We start from the raw sequence: 18,101 nt of genomic DNA, 5'->3' as shown, positions 1-18,101 counted from the left end.
AGCTACTTGGGAGGCTGAGGTAGGAGAATTGCTTGAACCCGGGAGGCAGAGGTTGCAGTGAGCCAAGATCACACCATTGCACTCCAGCCTGGACAACAGGAACAAAACTCTGTCTCAAAAAAAAAAAAAAAAAAAATTGCAGTGTATCACACTACAGATGCAGAGTTGAGATGTTGGGAAAGAGATGGTACGCTCACATCATTTTGCACTGCTCCTCAGCTCATTACAAATTTCAGTGACACAGTTACAACTTGGCAGAATTTTGAGCGCTATGTGCATTACCACCTGGTGACATTATTATTTATCACCAGTGCATACTCATCATGTTGAAATAAGAGGAAAAAAGATAAAATTGGACTTTGAATGTTACATTTTTAAGGCACAATGGAGTATGGACTTTACTGGTTTTCAATTAGATGGCAAAACATTGTGTTTATTATGCAGTGACACTATAGCTGTGCTAAAAGGATACCAAAACAACAACAACAAAATGTAGCCAGGTTGGGTGGCACATTCCTGTAGTCCCAGCTTCTCGTGAGGCTGAGGCTAGAGGATCGCTTGAGCCCACAGGGTCAAGGTTATAGTAAGCTATGATCACGCCACTGCACTCCAGCCTAAGTGACAGAGTGACGTGATGTCACCAAAAAAATTAAAAGCAAAAGATTCTATCAACTTCTGTCATTTAAGCATGAACAGTTCCCATTTTCATAGTTAAGAATTTCTTGCCACAAAACAGATAGTTAAGATATCTAGATTTATCTTAAGATGAGATTATTATTTTAACCAAAATATTTTTATTAAAGTATGCATTAGCTAACTATTCTTTTTTATTTTTAAAATTAAATTTTACAGGATATGGAGCCTAGTAGATCATGCATTAATAGCAAGGTGTAATATGGAAGAACCAATTCGTTGTGCAGCTGTCAATGCAGATGGAATCCATCTTGCCCTTGGAATGAAGGATGGCTCATTCACTGTACTTAGAGTAAGGTATGGTATTAGGGTAGAAATAGAAACACATAGTAATTTGCTCTTCAGTGATACAGAATATATAATGCTTTTTGTTTTTATCCATTTATCCTTTTCTCTTCCCCTTCTTATTAATATATCTATTTCAGATATTAATTTCATGAAGTATAAAAATATATTTATAAAAATAGCTTTGTCTGAAAAATAAACTCAGAAACCTTGGTTTGGGGGGTTAAGAATGCTTAATAGATTAATGGCTAAAATTTTGAGCTATAAAATTTGGGTCCCAACTACTTTTTCCTGTTAGTATAGATTTTTAGTAATGATCCCTTGCCATTTAACAAGCTGAGGCTGTTAAAATGGGTTAATTTTGTTGTTGTTGTTATTGTTGTTGTTATTATTTACAGCTTTATGCTTTAAAAAATGCTTCCATCTCTTCTTTTGTTTGAGCAATTAGAAAAATTTAAAGAATTGGTAAAGCAGTTAACATTTTGTGTTGAATTATAGATAGATAAATTCAATTGAATTCTATGCAGCCAGTAAGAAATTTGCTGTAGATCCACACATGTTCACAGGATAAGTACTTATGAAGTCTTTCTTCTCTACCTCAGTGAATGGTAAGATCCTTCGCTCAGTTGCTCAGTTCAAAAACTATTAACACGGTTCTCTCTTTTGCCTCCCCTATGTAGTTAATTCAAGAGTTCTGGAGAGTCTACTTCCGAAATAGCTCTCAAATTAATTTCCTTCCTTCTGTTCTCACCATTGTACTCTTGTGTAGGCTTCTGTCATCTACTAACTGGATTGGTGGAACAGCCTCGTAGCTGATCTTCTTACCTCCTGTTTTGCTTCCCTCAAGACCTTTCTTCACTCCACAGTGATGGTGATTCCTTTTCAAACATGTTTGTGTGCTTTCCTCTTATTTCTAAAGTATGATAAAGGCTTTGTACTGTCCTTAGGATGAAGCTCATAATCCTTCACATGGTATGTAGTGCCCATCGTTCCAGTCTATTTCTCAGTACCCCAGTTTCTTTCATCTATAGGAAACTCCTTTCCTATATTACCGTGCCATACAGTGTATCTTTAAAACTTATTCACTCATTCTAACTGAAACTTTGTACTCTTTAACCAACATCTCCCCATTAGGACAGATACATTATGTTTTCTTGTACTTCTGAGCTTCTACACATGCTGATTCCCCTTTCTCAGACCGGTTTTTATAATGAGATATGCTGAGACTTTTCTCTTAAATTAACATTGTTTATTGTGGTAAAATATATAAACTTCACATTTCAAACATTTTTAAATGTAAAATCCAGTGCCATTAAGTACATTCACATTGTTGTGCAACCATCACCACCCTCTAGCTTCAGAACTTCTTCATCTTCCCAAATGGAAACTCTGTACCCAGTAAAAAATAATTCCCATTGTTCTATCTCCTAAGCCCCTGACAACCATCATTCTACTTTCTGGGTCTCTATGAAAGACATAATTTGACTACTCTAGGTACTTCATATTTAAAAAAATATGAATATAACATTTGAATATAAATTAAAGCTTTTTCCCCAGAGCTCTATAAATATGTCATATTACTTTATTTTGTCATGCTGAAACAGCTTCTTAAACAGAGATGAGACTATGAAACCTCCCTGTTGGGCTATCCATACTATTATAATTTGGGCACTGATTTGATCATTGATTCTAGAATCTCTGTAACTATCATCATCTAAGATTAAACGTCTGTTCTTTTTCTCATTGGTTGTTTAGTTTCTTTGGAGGCTGCTCTTTAGTTTTGCAGGTTAGAAATATTAGAAACACCTGGTCATTACTTATGAATAATAATTAATATTCATGATCAGCTTCATTTTTTCTTGTCTATAAGAACTGAAAGTATTGGAAGTGCTGGAATTGGAGTGCTCACTTATAGAGGTTTTACAAGAATTTAAGATGCATGTAAAACACTTAAGAATTCCTATCATATAGCTGGTATGCATTCAAAAGTAGTGATTTTTTTTAGTTATACATTTACTTGCTCTTTCAGTTATTGAATGCAGTAGACTGGCTGAAAAGGTATTTATTCCTAATAAGGCTGTATTTTAGCACCTGAATCCAACTTGCTAATAGTATTGAAAGGGTTATTCTGATTATTAAATGCCTTTAAAGGTGAACCACAAAATTCTAACTCAGAAAATGGTCTTCTTAATCCATCTGAATTTACCTGGTTACTATTTCTTCTTGATTTGCTTTGTATTCTCCATATGGTAAAGCAGGATTCATTACTAAACATAACTCTTTTTTTTTTTTTTTTTTTTTTGAGATAGAGTCTTGCTCTGTTACAAGGCTGGAGTACAGTGCTGCAATCTCGGCTCACTGCAACCTCTGCCTCCCAGGTTCAAGATATTCTCCTGCCTCAGCCTACCGAGTAGCTGGGACTATAGGTGCGCGCCACCACGCCCAGCTATTTTTTTTTTTTTTTTTTTTTGTATTTTTAGTAGAGATGGGGTTTCACCATGTTATCCAGGATGGTCTTGATCTCCTGACCTTGTGATCCGCCCGCCTCAGCCTTCCAGAGTGGTGGGATTACAGGCGTGAGCTACCGTGCCCGGCTCATAACATATTAAAGTACCTGCACCAGGAGTGGGGTTGATGTTAGAGTTGGAAGAAAATAGAATGAATTAGAATCTCACATCATGATTCTTAAATTAGTATATAAGATGGTGTGCCAGGGTAAAGCCACAATATCTTCTTAAAACTTATCTTTTCTTCATAATAAAAATGGTTAACAATTTTAAAAGTATTTTGTAACCAGTCTGCCTTTTTAAAAATTTATTTTTGTGTAACCCCAGCTTCATTAAGGCATAATTAACGAAAACTGTATATATTTACGAAATACAACATGAGATTTTGGTTATACTTTGTGAAATGATTACATCAAGCTAGTTAATATATCCATCACCTCACATACTTAACCACTTAAAGGGTGCGAACATTTAAGATGTGTCTTAGCAATTTTCAAGTATATTCTACATTATTATTAACTCTGATCACCGTGCCATACAGAATATCTTCAGAACTTATTCACTCGTTCTAACTAAAACTTTGTACTTTTTAACCAACATCTCCCGATTTCCCACCCGTACTCCTAATCCCTGTTAACCACCAATCTACTCTCTGCTATGTTTGACTTTTTTAGATTCCAGATATAAGCGAGATCATGCAGTATCTGTCTTTCTCTGCCTGGTTTATTTCACTAAGCATAATGTACACCAGGTTCATTCATGTTGTAGCAAATGACAGGATTTTCTTCCTTTTCTAAAATTATTTTTTAAAATTTTTGTAGAGCCTAGGCCTCACTATGTTGCCCAGGCTTGTCTCAAACTCCTGGCCTCAAGCAATCCTCCCGCCTAAGCTTCTGAAAGTGCTGGGATTATAGGCGTGAGCCACTGTGCCCAGCTGATTTTCTTCCTTTTTAAGAATGAATAGTATATCTATTTCTTTATTCATTCATACACTGATGGACACTTAGGTTGGCCTGAGGGAAGGGGTGACATGAGTAATGTAAAACTGTCTTTCCCCCCTTCTTCAAATATGTCTTTCCTTATTGTTGTGTTACACACAGATTCTATAATCTCTCACCATGTTTTCTTAGCTCTTATGAACATATTTTTTATTTTAATTTTTATTTTAAGTTACAAGGTACATGTGTAGGATGTGCAGGTTTGTTACGTAGGTAAACATATGCCATGGTGGTTTGCTGCATCACCTAGGTGTTAACCCATTTATACCGGAGGTTGCAATTTTTTTTTTTTTTTTTTTTTTTAATGAAAAATCAGACCTTGGCAATGACCTTGAGCTGTAAGATATAAATAATTCCCACAAGCTTGGCATTCCAGTAATGGAGCACCAGGCATAAATGGTTTGAGCTCAGTATGCATTAGCTATTTTTCCTAATGCTCCCCCTCCCCCACCCCACCCCCTGAAAGGCCTCAGTGTGTGTTGTTCCTCTCCCTGTGTCCATATGTTCTCATTGTTCAGCTCTCACTTATAAGTGAGAATATGCGGTGTTTGCTTTTCTGTTCCTGCATTAGTTTGCTGAGGATAATGGCTTCTTGCTCCATCCTTGTCCCTGCAAAGGACATGATATCTTTCCTTTTAATGGCTGCATAGTATTCCAAGGTATACTTGTACCACATTTTCTTTATCTGGTCTATCATTGATGGGCATTTGGGTTGATTCCATGTCTTTGTTATTGTGAATAGTGCTGCAATGAACATACACATGCATGCATCTTTGTAATAGAATGATTTATATTTCTTTGTGTATATACCCAGTAATGGGATTGCTGGGACAAATGGTATTTCTGGTTCTAGATCTTTAAGGAATTACCACACCATCTTCCACAATGGTTGAACTAATTCACATTCCTGCCAACAGTGTAAAAGCATTCCTCTTTCTCTTCAACCTCACCAGCATCTGTTGTTTCTTGACTTTTTAATAATTGTCATTCTGACTGACATGAGATGGTATCTCAATGTGGTTTTGATTTGCATTTTTCTAATGATCGGTGATGTTGAGCTTTTTTACATATGTTTCTTGGCCACATAAATGTCTTCTTTTGAGAAGTGTCCACTCATGTCCTTTCCCCACTTTTTAATGGGGTTGTTTGTTTTTTTCTTGTAAATTTGCTTAAGTTCCTTGTTGACTCTGGATATTAGACTTGTCAGATGGATAGATTGCAAAAATTTTTTCCCACTCCGTAGGTTGCTTCTTTGCCCTGATGATAGTTTCTTTTATTGCGCAGAAACTCTTTAGTTTAATTAGATCCCATTTGTCAATTTTTGCTTTTGTTGCAGTTGCTTTTAACGATTTCATCATGAAATCTTTGCCCATGCCTATGAACTGAGTGGTATTGCCTAAATTTTCTTCTAGGGTTTTTATAATTTTGTGTTTTACATTTAAGTCTTTAATCCTTCTTGAGTTAATTTTTGTATAAGGTATAAGGAAGGGGTCCAGTTTCAGTTTTCTGCATATGGCTAACCAGTTTTCCCAGCACCATTTATTGAATAGGAAATCCTTTCCCCATTGCTTGTTTTTGTCAGATTTGTTGAAGATCAGATGGTTGTAGATGTGTGGTCTTATTTCTGAATTCTCTATTCTGTTCCATTGGTCTGTGCATCTGTTTTTATACCAGTATCATGCTGTTTTGGTTACTGTAACCTTGTAATACAGTTTGAGGTCCAGTAGCATGATGCTTCCTGCCTTGTTCTTTTTGCTTAGGATTGACTTGGCTGTACGGGCTCTATTTTGGTTCCATATGATTTCTTAAGTAGTTTTTTTTCTAATTCTTTGAAGAATATCAGTAGTAGTTTAATGGGAATAGCATTAAATCTATAAATTACTTTGGGCAGTATGGCAATTTTCATGATACTCATTCTTCCTATCCAGGAGCATGGAATATTTTCATTTGTGTTCTTTTTTATTTCCTTGTGCAGTGGTTTGTAGTTCTCCTAAAGACGCCTTTTACTTCCCTTATTAGCTGTATTCCTAGGTATTTTATTCTCTTTGTAGCAATTGCGAATGGGAGTTCATTCATAATTTGGCTCTCTGCTTGCCTGTTGTTGGTGTATAGGAATGCTTGTGACTTTTACACATTGATTTTATATCCTGAGACTTTGCTGGAATTGCTTATCAGCTTTAGAAGCTTTTGGGCTGAGACAATGGAGTTTTCTAGATACAGGATCATGTCATCTGCAAACAAAGACAATCTGAATTCCTCTCTTCCTATTTGAATACACTTTATTTCTTTTTCTTGTCTCATTTCCCTGGCCAGAACTTCAATACTGTGTTGAATAGGAGTGGTGAAGAGAGGACATCCTTGTCTTGTGCCAGTTTTCAAGGGGAATGTTTCCAGCTTTTGCATATTCAGTATGATATTGGCTGTGGGTTTGTCATAAACAGCTTATTATTTTGGGGGATGTTCCTTCAATACCTAGTTTATTGAGAGGTTTTAACATGAAGGGATGCTGAATTTTATCAAAGGTGTTTTCTGCATCTATTAAGATAATCATATGGTCTTTGTTTTCAGATCTGTTTATGTGATGAATTAGGTTTATTGATTTGCGTTTGTTGAACCAGCCTTGCATCTCGGGGATGAAGCCTACTTGATTGTGGTGGATAAGCTTTTTGATGTGCTGCTGGATTCAGTTTGCCAGTATTTTATTGAGGATTTTTGCACTGATACTCATCAGGGATACTGGCCTGAAGTTTTTTGTTGGATCTCTGGCAGGTTTAGGTATCAAGATGTTGCTGGCCTCATAAAATGAGTTAGGGAGAAGTCCCTCCTTGTCAATTGTTGGGCTATTTCACAAGAAAGGGTATCTGCTCCTCTTTGTATTTCTGGTGGAATTCAGCTACAAATTCATCTGGTCCTAAGCTTTTTTTGGTTGGTAGGCTATTTATTAGTGCCTCAATTTTAGAACTTGTTAATGGTCTATTCAGGGATTCAGCTTCTTCCTGATTCGGTCTTTGGAGGGTGTATGTGTCCAGGAATTTATCCATTTCTTTTACATTTCCTGGTTTATATGCATAGAGGTGTTTATAGTATTCTCTGATGCTTGTTTGTATTTCTGTGGGGTCAGTGGTGATATCCCCTTTATCATTGGTTATTATGTCTGTTTGATTCTTCTCTCTTTTGTCCTTCATTAGTCTAGCTAGCAGTCTATTTATTTTATTAATTTTTTCAAAAAACCAGCTCCTGGATTAATTAATTTTTTGAAGGGATTTTCATGTGTCTGTCTCCTTTGTGAAGGTATTTTTATGCATGGATGATTCAAATTGGTATTTCTGCAAGGGAAGTAGCATTGGAATGTCCTTTTCTACCATTTTGCTGTCCTCACTTCCCACCATTTTCTGTTAAAAAATGCTCATATCATAGAGTCAAATGAAAACTTACAAATATTTTAAAATAGAAAATTATATATACACGTATGGAACTTTGACTTATAGTAAGCTACATTGTGTTATCAACAGCAAACTCCTCAGAGGCACCCATTCCTTCTCATGAATAGGTAGGGAGACTTCGTAATAGTGGAAGAGCTTGATTAGCAAGGCTAACAAATTATGCTGAAGATGGAGTAAGGTTTCCTACAGGGTATGGGATAGACTATTAATAATTGTAAATATATAAAATTGCCATTTTGTTTATTGATTGATTGAGACAAGGTCTTGCTCTGTTGCCCAGGCTGGAATGCAGTAACACAATCACAGCTCACTGAAGCCTCCAACTCCTGGGCTCAAGCGATCCTCCCATCTCAGCCTTCCAAATAGCTGTGACTACTTGGAAGTAGCCACCATGCCTAGCTAATGTTTTAATTTTTTGTAGAGATGTGGTCTTGTCATTTTGCCCACTTGATCTCAAACTCTTGGGCTCAAGCAATCCTCCTACCTTGGCCTCTGAAAGTGCTGGGATTACAGGCGTGAGCCACCATGCCCAGTCAAATTGTCATTTTAAATTCTACCAATGGCTAGCCACTTGTCTGTCTCTGGCAGTGTTACTACCACATTTTATCAACTTTAAAAGGGATTGTGATAGTTTTTGCTGAAGAAATCACACATTCATTTAAATTTTTTTTCAAATTATTTATAGTTCTTCTGCTCTGCTTCTTGGGAGTAGTGAGTTCCAAAAGTTGTCTCCTGGCTTTAAAAAAGTAACTCTTTGTGTACGTCCATTATTTTTTCACATCAAATGGTTGGTTGCACCCCCACCAAAGAGCCCTATTAGAACATGCTCAGTGTGTCCCATATTAAGTTTCATGCCTCAAACCAAAGTGTCTCTCTCTTACATTACATTTCTACTTTCTTCCCTTTCACAGGAATATTTCTCATAAAACCGTCTAACTTTAATCTCTCTTTTCCTCTAATTAACTTATCAACCTCTATCCTCTTTCCTATATGGCTTTTACTTTCAGCTTTATGTTGAAAAATTGTACCCTATGTCCCTAAAACTAGGAGACATTTTTCACTTCTCATTTAGCTTGAATTCCCAGCAGTATTTGATTCTCTTAACCACTTGCTGCTTCTCAAAATGCTTTCTCCCTTGGCTTTTAGGTGTTTGTTCTCTTTATGTTTTCAGCTTACTTCTCTAGCCCCATTTTCTTCATAGGCTAATTAACTTTTGCCCAGCAAGTAAATATTAGAGTTCCTCAAGGCTCAGGCCTAGAGTTTCTCTTCTTTTTGCTCTATATTTTCTCTATATTTTCTAGGTAGTCTCATTCTGCTAGTCTCATTCTGCCTCTGCCATCAGTTACCATGCATAGCCTGATGACCCCGGATGCACAGCTCCTGCCGTTATCTCAAAACTTGAGCTGTGCATATCCAGTTACTTATTTAACATCACTTGGATGTCTCAAAGGCACCTCCAACTCAGCATTTCCAAAACTGAACTCATGATATCCCTCCCAAACTGATCGTCTGTCCATGGACCCTATCCTAGTGAATGGCACCATTATCCATGTACCTAAGCAAAAACCTGGGCGTTTTCCTTGATACCTCTTTCTCCTGAACCTAATATCTGTAATCCATCACCGCCATATCCTGTTGATTTTGCTTTCCTAATTAATTTTCTAGGAACATTTTAATTAAGGTTTGTGAATAAGATTAGAATTGTATCTTTAACCTATAGTACGTATTATATCCTATAATAGTATGGAATATTATACTACATTGTATTTTAAAGAAGCTCACTTTTTTCTGAAGTCTGAGAAACCATCATCTGCAGTAACCTTCTAATTGGTCTTGATCCTATTAGTATGCTCCTTTAATTTTTTTTTTTTTTTGATATGGAGTCGCGCCCTGTCGCCCAGGCTGGAGTGCAGTGACATGATCTCGGCTCACTGCAACCTCTGCCTCCCAGGTTCAAGTGATTCTCCTGCCTCAGCCTCCCAAGTAGCTGGGATTACAGGTGCATGCCACCACGCTGGGCTAATTTTTTGTGCTTTTAGTAGAGGTAGGGTTTCACCATCTTGGCCAGGATGGTCTCCATCTGACCTCGTGATCTGCCCACCTCGACCTCCCAAAGTGCTGGAATTACAGGCATGAGCCACCACACCCAGCCTAATTTGTTTTTTACCTTGGAACCAAATCAGCGATCTGACTGGTACATCTTATCCTAGCTTAACCTCACAAATTAAGGCCAAAAATCTTAACAAGACATATGAGGCCCCCTTCATGATTTTCCCTCAGCCTCCCTCAGCAGACTGAGTTCACACCAGAGTCCCCTTGCTTGTGTCCATTCAACTACAGTGGCCGTCGCAAGCTGAACTTGAATACTTTCTCTTGCCATCAGCTCTTTCACATCCTATTGTCTCTGCTGAAACATGGGTCTTTACCTCCAGTTCCTATCTTCTGCTGAGCTAAATCTCATTCATTCATCGGAATAAAATGTAGACGTCATAGCTATCTACTCCACTTCCTTTGATATGTCTCCCCAGAATCACTCAGTTGGAAATGGATTCTTCTGTTGTATGCTCTGATCAACTCTGTACCTTTACTTTGTGATGTATTATGAACTGTTCATGTATGAGTATTCCCAGGCTTTTGCCTCCCTCTGCTTCTTAAAAGAAACCATAGTAATCATATATTAGTCTCCCAGAAGACTTAATTCAGAATGTTTTTTAAAAATTAACAAATTTTCATCTAATAGTTGTCATCTTTCCTTTAAATTTGTCAGAGAAAAACTCTTCGTGTGAGAGAGTAGTCATATAATTCATAATATCGACATGGCAATATTATTCATACTAAAAAACCAATCAGTCAACCAGAGTCTCTCTCTGTTATCTTCTACCGTGTGTGTGTGTGTGTGTGCACATGTGTGTGTTGGTGAGCAGGGGGCATGTTAACAGAAAACCTTGGACATAAACCATTCTTCTCATTAATTGGGAGCAATTAAGTCTCTAGAACAAAAATGCTATAAAAAATACCAAAATACTTCTGAAGAATTTTCCAGAAGCATTTTAATGAAGGTCATGAAGGTGATTATAATTATAAAATTTTAAATAAAGGAGGCATAAAAAGTCAAAGCTGCCAAATAGTGTCTTAGACTTTTCTTAAAAATCTTATTCCATATAGGGAGGAAGGAATGGATGGATGGATGGATGGATATGGAGCAAAGGGCAATAAGGTATATGGATTTAATGTTAACTTGAAGGAGTCCCTGGGAAATGCATAGGCAGCTGTATGAGTCTATGCATAGGAAGAGGACCCTGCAAAGAGGCAAAAGTGATGTTAACCAGGGAAACTTAAAAAAAAAAAAGTACAGAAGGTTCAAAGAATGCAATCTTGGATTTATCTTGGGGCTCATTTTTCTATTTCTGTTTCTAACACTACTTTGATTAGGGTAATCACTACGTACTATAATTAACAGGCCCACAGCTGTATAGTGACTCAAATACAACTGAAGATTAATTCTTGCACATGTAACAGTCAGAAGTTGATGAAGGCAAAATTTATCTGGAGAAAAGTCCCTGACACTGATTGGAAATAAGAATTTTTACTTCCTCCTATCTTTTTTCCCTGCCTCTGCTTCTCCTCCTCCTGCCCACAAACTCCACAACTTTGGAAACTCAGTGGTGTTTTACTACATATTTTTCTATTTTTTGGCTGTTACTAATATCTGTATTATTTTGGATACTCTATAAGAAGTCATCATTGAAAAAAGTTCCACTTCACTGCTCAACATGGTCCCTAAGGGAGGAATGTGTGTTCTATTTAAAAAGGTCAAAAAAATTAACCAGGTACGGTGGTGTGCACCTGTAATCCCAGCTATTCGGGAGGCTGAGGCACGAGGTGAGAATCGCTTGAACCTGGGAGGTGGAGATTGCAGTGAGCCAAGATCGTGCCACTGGACTCCAGCCTGAGCAACAGACCCAGACTCTGCCTCAATAAAATAAAATAAAATAAGATAAGATAAAATAAAATAAAATAAAACTGAAGTAATATAGATGAATTCATCCTTTATTATTTCTTGAATGTAATTTTGCATATTTAGCTCCTTATAAAAAAAATTGTTTGAAAATTATAGTGTTTAAATTAAACATTTTTCATAAACTCCATATTTACAAAGAACTTCTTTTACCATAAAAATTTGTTACTTTATTTCCTTTATTCTTTGTTAACTCCAGAAATTTAGTATGGATCTCTAAAGTACTTAATTTAGAAACTGAAATTCAGCATTTTCCTGAACATTTGGCATATATTGTTTCCATGTATTTCTGTTCAGCAATGTATTGTTCCTGAATTAATACTACTTGTGTTATTTACATTTATTTTTATGAACACTTGATACGGCTTCATAGTCATTTTAGACATGTTTGAAACGGAATTAATTCTGTTGTGACTTCTGTTCATGTAGTCTCATTTTTTCTTTTTAACAGAGATATGACGGAAGTTGTACATATTAAAGATAGGAAGGAGGCAATTCATGAATTAAAATATTCACCAGATGGAACTTACCTTGCTGTTGGATGCAATGACAGCTCAGTTGATATTTATGGAGTTGCTCAGCGTTATAAAAAAGTTGGCGAGTGTTTGGGATCCCTTAGTTTCATCACTCATCTGGACTGGTCTTCAGACAGTAGATATTTGCAGACAAATGATGGAAATGGGAAAAGACTTTTTTATAGAATGCCAGGTAACAATTTCTAGCAAATTATAGATTTGTAGTGCCTATACAATATTTTAGAGTTTTACTAGAAGCAGATTTTAAGTTACATTTGACATAGGAAATCAAAGAAGATCTGAGCGAGTATTTCAGGCATTGTAGACTTTTCTGTAAGGCTGCCTTATTATATTGAAATCCTTTTGGGTTTTTTCCAACTTTATTGAGGTACAATTGACATTAAAAAATTGTATATATTGAAAATGTACAATGTAAAGTTTTTATATATCCATTGTGAAACAATTAAGCTAAATGATGTATCGGTCACTTCACATAGTTACCATTTGTGTGTGTGTGTGGTGAGAACATTTAAGTTCCACTCTCTTAGCAAATTTCAGATACATCATACAGTAACAGCATTATTAACCATAGTCAACACACTGTGTATTAGATCTTTTGAATTTATTCATCCTGTGTAACTGAAACTTACATCTCCTTATATCCACCCCCACCTGGCCCCCACTTCTACCTCTCCCAGTCCTTGGCAACTACTACTATAAATCCTTTGGTTCTTAATTAAAACTCATTTGGCTGGAGGATCTAAAACAGATTCGCTTTTTATTGAATTCCATACCATGATCATAGTGTATGGTAAAGTACCACTGTATCTTAGAGAGTCAAAATGCCATTTTTGTGGGTGGAACTAATTAAGTGAATATAATTACTGGAAATGTGTGACCAATAAATTATTTGTTTTTTGTGTTTATCTCAAATAAACTTTGCAGGCTGGGCATGGTGGCTCACGCCTGTAATCCCAGCACTTTGGGAGGCCACAGTGTACCGATAGCTTGAGCCCAGGAGTTTGAGACCAGCCTGGGCAACATGACAAAACCCCACCTTTACTAAAAATACAAAAACTAGCCGGGTATGGTGGTATGCACCTGTGGTCCCAGCTATTTGGGAGGTCGGGACGGGAGGGCCATTTGAGCTTGGGAGGATGAGGCTGCAGTGAGCCGTTATGTTGCCATTGCACTCCAGCTAGGTAACAGATCAAGAGGCTGTCTCAAAAAAATAAATAAACTTTGCAAATATTAATAACTAACAAACTAACTTTGAAAAACAGAATTTCAACCAAAAATTTTAAAAGAGAAGAATAGGCTATGTGCAGTGACTCATGCTTGTAATCCTAGCACTTTGGGAGGCCGAGGCGGGAGGATCTCTTGAGCCCAGGAGTTTGAGAACAGTCAGGGAACATGGTGAGACCACATCTCTACCAAAAAGAAAAAAGAAAGAGCAGGGTGTGGTGGCATGCACCTGCAGTGGGAGGATCATTTCAGCTGGGAGTTCAAGACTGCAGGGAGCCAAGATCATGCCAGTGAACTCCAGCCTGGGTGAAAGAGCAAGACCATGGCTCTAACTAAACAAATAAGTAAATAAATTAGCAAGTGAGTGAGTGCGTGAATGAATGGGATAAAAGCAAATCATCGAAATATTACCTCTTAGTAATTTTTTTTTTTTTTTTGAGACAGAGTTTCGCTCTGTTGCCCAGGTTGGAGTGTAGTGGCATATTCTCAGCTCACTACAGCGTCTGCCTCCAGGGTTCAAGTGATTCTCCTGCCTCAGCCACCTGAGTAGCTGATATTACAGGTGCCCGCCACCATGCCCAGCTAGTTTTTGTATTTTTAGTAGAGATGAGGTTTCACCATATTGGCCAGGCTGGTCTTGAACTCCTGACCTTCAGTGATCTGCCTGTCTCGGCCTCCCAAAGTGCTGGGATTACAGGTGTGAGCCACTGCACCCAGTCACTGCATAGTACTTTATTTGTTGTGATGCTTAGGGAATTAGTCACTATCTTCCAAGAACCTGTTACATAAAATAAGCTGCATAATTCAATGAATGCATCTCCCCAAAAGTTTTTCATTAACAGTCTACCTAATGTAAATATATTATCCTACACTCATCCTTTCTTTTTGGTCTTTTCTAGTTCTCTTTTTTTTTCCTCAACTATGTATCTTAGGCTTCTTTTTTAATACCTGATTTGCCACTTTCTCATAGCTTTTACCTTTTTTTTTTTTTTTATAACTTACCCTGTTATGACTAATCTGTATCATTTTTTAAATAGGATTCAGTTTTCTTCTCCACATAAGGGAACCTGCTAAGCTAAACATTCAAGGCAATGTCTGTCTCTGAATCAGTATAATTTTTGTAGTAGCTTTTTATAAATTTCTTGCATTTAGTTTTCTCTTAACCCAAACTTACCTACCTATTTATGTATTTTCTTCTAAGTGAGGTGAGACGATTCATTAAATTTTGGAATTTACTATGTTCTCAGTACAGTTTAGGCTTGAGAAAATCAAATGAAATAACTTCTTAAATTAAGACTCTTTGATTTATTTTTAGGGGGAAAAGAAGTGACAAGTACAGAAGAAATAAAAGGTGTTCATTGGGCTTCATGGACATGTGTTTCAGGCCTTGAAGTAAATGGAATTTGGCCCAAGTATTCAGATATCAACGATATAAATTCGGTAGATGGAAATTATATTGGCCAAGTTTTAGTTACAGCTGATGACTATGGATTTATAAAATTATTCCGATATCCATGTTTAAGAAAAGGTACCTTTTCTTTCAAAATATTGTTAAGTAACCTCTCTCTCACAGAAGACTTTTATGTTCTTGCAGAAAATTAGTCTTGAGATAAAGGATTTCATATTTTTTAAATTTACACAGATTGGTAAAGGGTTTCATTTTGCTAATTCAAAAATTATTGTCATATGCTACATTTATTTTGGTCATGAAGTTTTATTAGAAAATTCTTTTTGAATTCATATTTATGAATGCATATGTTCTTTATGAATGCATATATTCTTTATGAATTCATATGTTGTTATGAATATCTCTTTCTTTTCAAAGAAACATTTTTCTTTTCACTTCCTGAATTCCTTCATAGAGTCAGACTATACAATGATGGTTTTGTGTGTGTGTGTGTGTGTGTGTATATATATACACACACATACATATATATATATAATTTTTTTTTTTTTTTGAGACAGGGTCTTGCTCTGTCTGTTACCCAGGCTGGAGTGCAGTGGCGATCTCTGCTCACTTCAGCCTCCACCTCCTGTGTTCCATCAACCCTCCTGCCTCAGCCTCCCAGGTAACTGGGATGACAGGCATGCACCACCACACCCAGCTAATTTTTGTATTTTAAGTAGAGACAGGGTTTCACCATGTTGGCCAGGCTGTGTCTTAAAGTCCTCACCTCAGGCGATCTCCCTGCGTCAGCCTCCCAAGATACTAGGATTACAGGCGTGAGCAGGGTCTGATGTGGTTTAGCTTTGTGTCCCCAGCCAAATCTCATTTTGAATTGTAATTTCCGGGTGTTAAGGGAGGAACCTGGTGGGAAGTGATTGGATTATGGGAACAGTTTCCCCTATGCTGCTGTTGTGATAGTGAATGAATTCTCGCGAGATCTGATGGTTTTATAAATGGTAGTTTTTCCTGTGATCTCACGCACTTCTCCTTCATGCCACCCCGTGAAGAAGTTGCCTTGCTTCCACTTTGCCTTCTACCATGATTGTTGTAAGTTTCCTGAGGCCTCCCCAGCCATGCTGAGCTGCAAGTCAATTAAATCTCTTTCCTTTATAAATTACTCAGTCTTGGGCAGCTCTTTATAGCAGTTTGAAAATGGACTAATATAGGGTCTTATCATTTGGTTATTTTCTACATGTTTTATATTATCACCTCTTTTTCTTGGATCTCTTCTAAAATGATACAAATCATTCTGTTCATAGACCTGGGATAATTAAATAAAATGCTCTATTAGGTATCATTTATTTATTCCATGCCTATTTCATAAAGTATTTGAGTCAGCTCATAACAAGTCCATAAGTACTAAAGTAACTATACAAATAGAGAATCAGTATCAAGGGAAATACAAATAGAAGTACCATATTCAAACTAGATAAAGAAAATGACAGTAGTCAAACATCAAATTTAATTCTGAGCTTCGTGGAAACCAAAGATAAAGCAGGGCACAAATAGTTTTCATTCTACATTTAAAAAAAAAGCATACTTACTTCTCTAGCAAATCAAAGTTTCTTTGGAAAAGTTTTGAGGAACTTCCCTGTGGTATGGGACTTTATAGTAGATGTAGTGAATGTGTATTCCTAGAGCATCAACGCCTGTAGCAGATGCAGTAGTGATTTTTCACCTGGCTTGTTGATACAAGTCGTTGGGCAAACATTAAAAATGTGGCTTAGTAAAGGTGATTTTTGGAAACAGCTAAAGTAGTTCGATTCAAATATATAATCAACTGATGTCAAACTTAAGGGCTTAATTTTTCCAGAAGCCCAGGCTGGTGTTTCCGTTGTGCCTCTAAGGTAAAGTGATGAGTTTAAGATCTTGCCAGCTTGCCATGTTGTTGATTCCTGCCTGTGAGATGTCAGCTTCCTAGGTGCATGTGAAGATATTTCACTAAGTATGTTAACAAAGGTGTGTTAGTCTGTTTTCACACTGCTATAAAGAACTTCCTGACACTGGGTAATTTATTTTTTTAAAAATGAGGTTTAATTGACTCACAGTTCCTCATGGCTTGGGAGGCCTCAGGAAACTTACAGTCATGGCAGAAGGTGAAGGGGAAGCAAGGCACGTCTTACATGGCAGTAGGAGAGAGAGTAGGAACAATGGGGGAACTGCTGAACACTTTTAAACCATCAGATCTCATGAGAACTCACTCACTGTCACGAGAACAGCATGGGGGAACTGCCGCCATGATTCAGTCACCTCCCACCAGGTTCCTCCTTCAACACATGGGGATTACAATTTGAGATGAGATTTGGGTGGGACACAGAGCCAAACCATATCAAAAGGCTGGTTAAATCTCTTAACAGTTAAAGTACCCTCTTTCTGAGTCCCACCACATAGCCAGGACATGAGAGTCACCAGGCACAACAAATTTTAAGATGGTACTTGCTTGGTTATAAAGTGTGAGATTCAGTAAGAGTCATGATGATCTTACTCTTAGACGTTGCTCCTACTTAATTGTTTCACGTACTGCCCTCTATGCAAAAACAAAAATACTTTAATCTTCTGAGTTTTCTTAGTCAAGTGAATAGGATTTATTGATTGTTTTTATCATTTGCAAGAGAGAATTTGGTATTATTGCACAGTAATTTTATTTCATTTATAAAATGTGTAGTAGTTCTTTGAACTGCTGTGCGAATATTTTACCAAAGCCTAAGAATATTAGTCTTGTTTTGAGAGATTATTCACTCCTTCAAGGACATAAGTATAAATTGCTCCTCTTTTTTGTTTCCCTTTTAGATTTTTTGTTGGTAATTTATTTTCTAGTAAGGGTGATTTTTTATTTCTAGGCACTTGTGAATCAGCTTGAGATTGTAGCTAGGTAAGTGGGAAAGACAGAATACGACTACTGCATTTTTAATGGATTAATATAAGTATTTTAAGATTTCATGTTTTGCAG

General features: G+C 36.9%; 1 protein-coding gene across 3 annotated transcripts in view; it reads left to right on the top strand.

Annotated features, from left to right (window-relative positions):
• Positions 1-18,101, top strand: part of EML5 (echinoderm microtubule associated protein like 5) — a 197,032-nt gene that overhangs the window by 63,763 nt on the left and 115,168 nt on the right. For all 3 annotated transcript variants that reach the window (XM_025391288.1, XM_025391287.1, XM_025391286.1), the window contains exons 8-10: positions 853-990; positions 12,396-12,652; positions 15,020-15,232. In XM_025391288.1, the coding sequence (XP_025247073.1) occupies positions 853-990; positions 12,396-12,652; positions 15,020-15,232 (608 nt within the window). The remainder of the gene's footprint in view (positions 1-852; positions 991-12,395; positions 12,653-15,019; positions 15,233-18,101) is intronic.

The sequence above is a fragment of the Theropithecus gelada genome, chromosome 7b (genome assembly GCF_003255815.1).
Source record: "Theropithecus gelada isolate Dixy chromosome 7b, Tgel_1.0, whole genome shotgun sequence".
Taxonomy (NCBI): Eukaryota; Metazoa; Chordata; class Mammalia; order Primates; family Cercopithecidae; genus Theropithecus; species Theropithecus gelada.
This window is presented reverse-complemented; position numbering and strand designations above follow the sequence as displayed.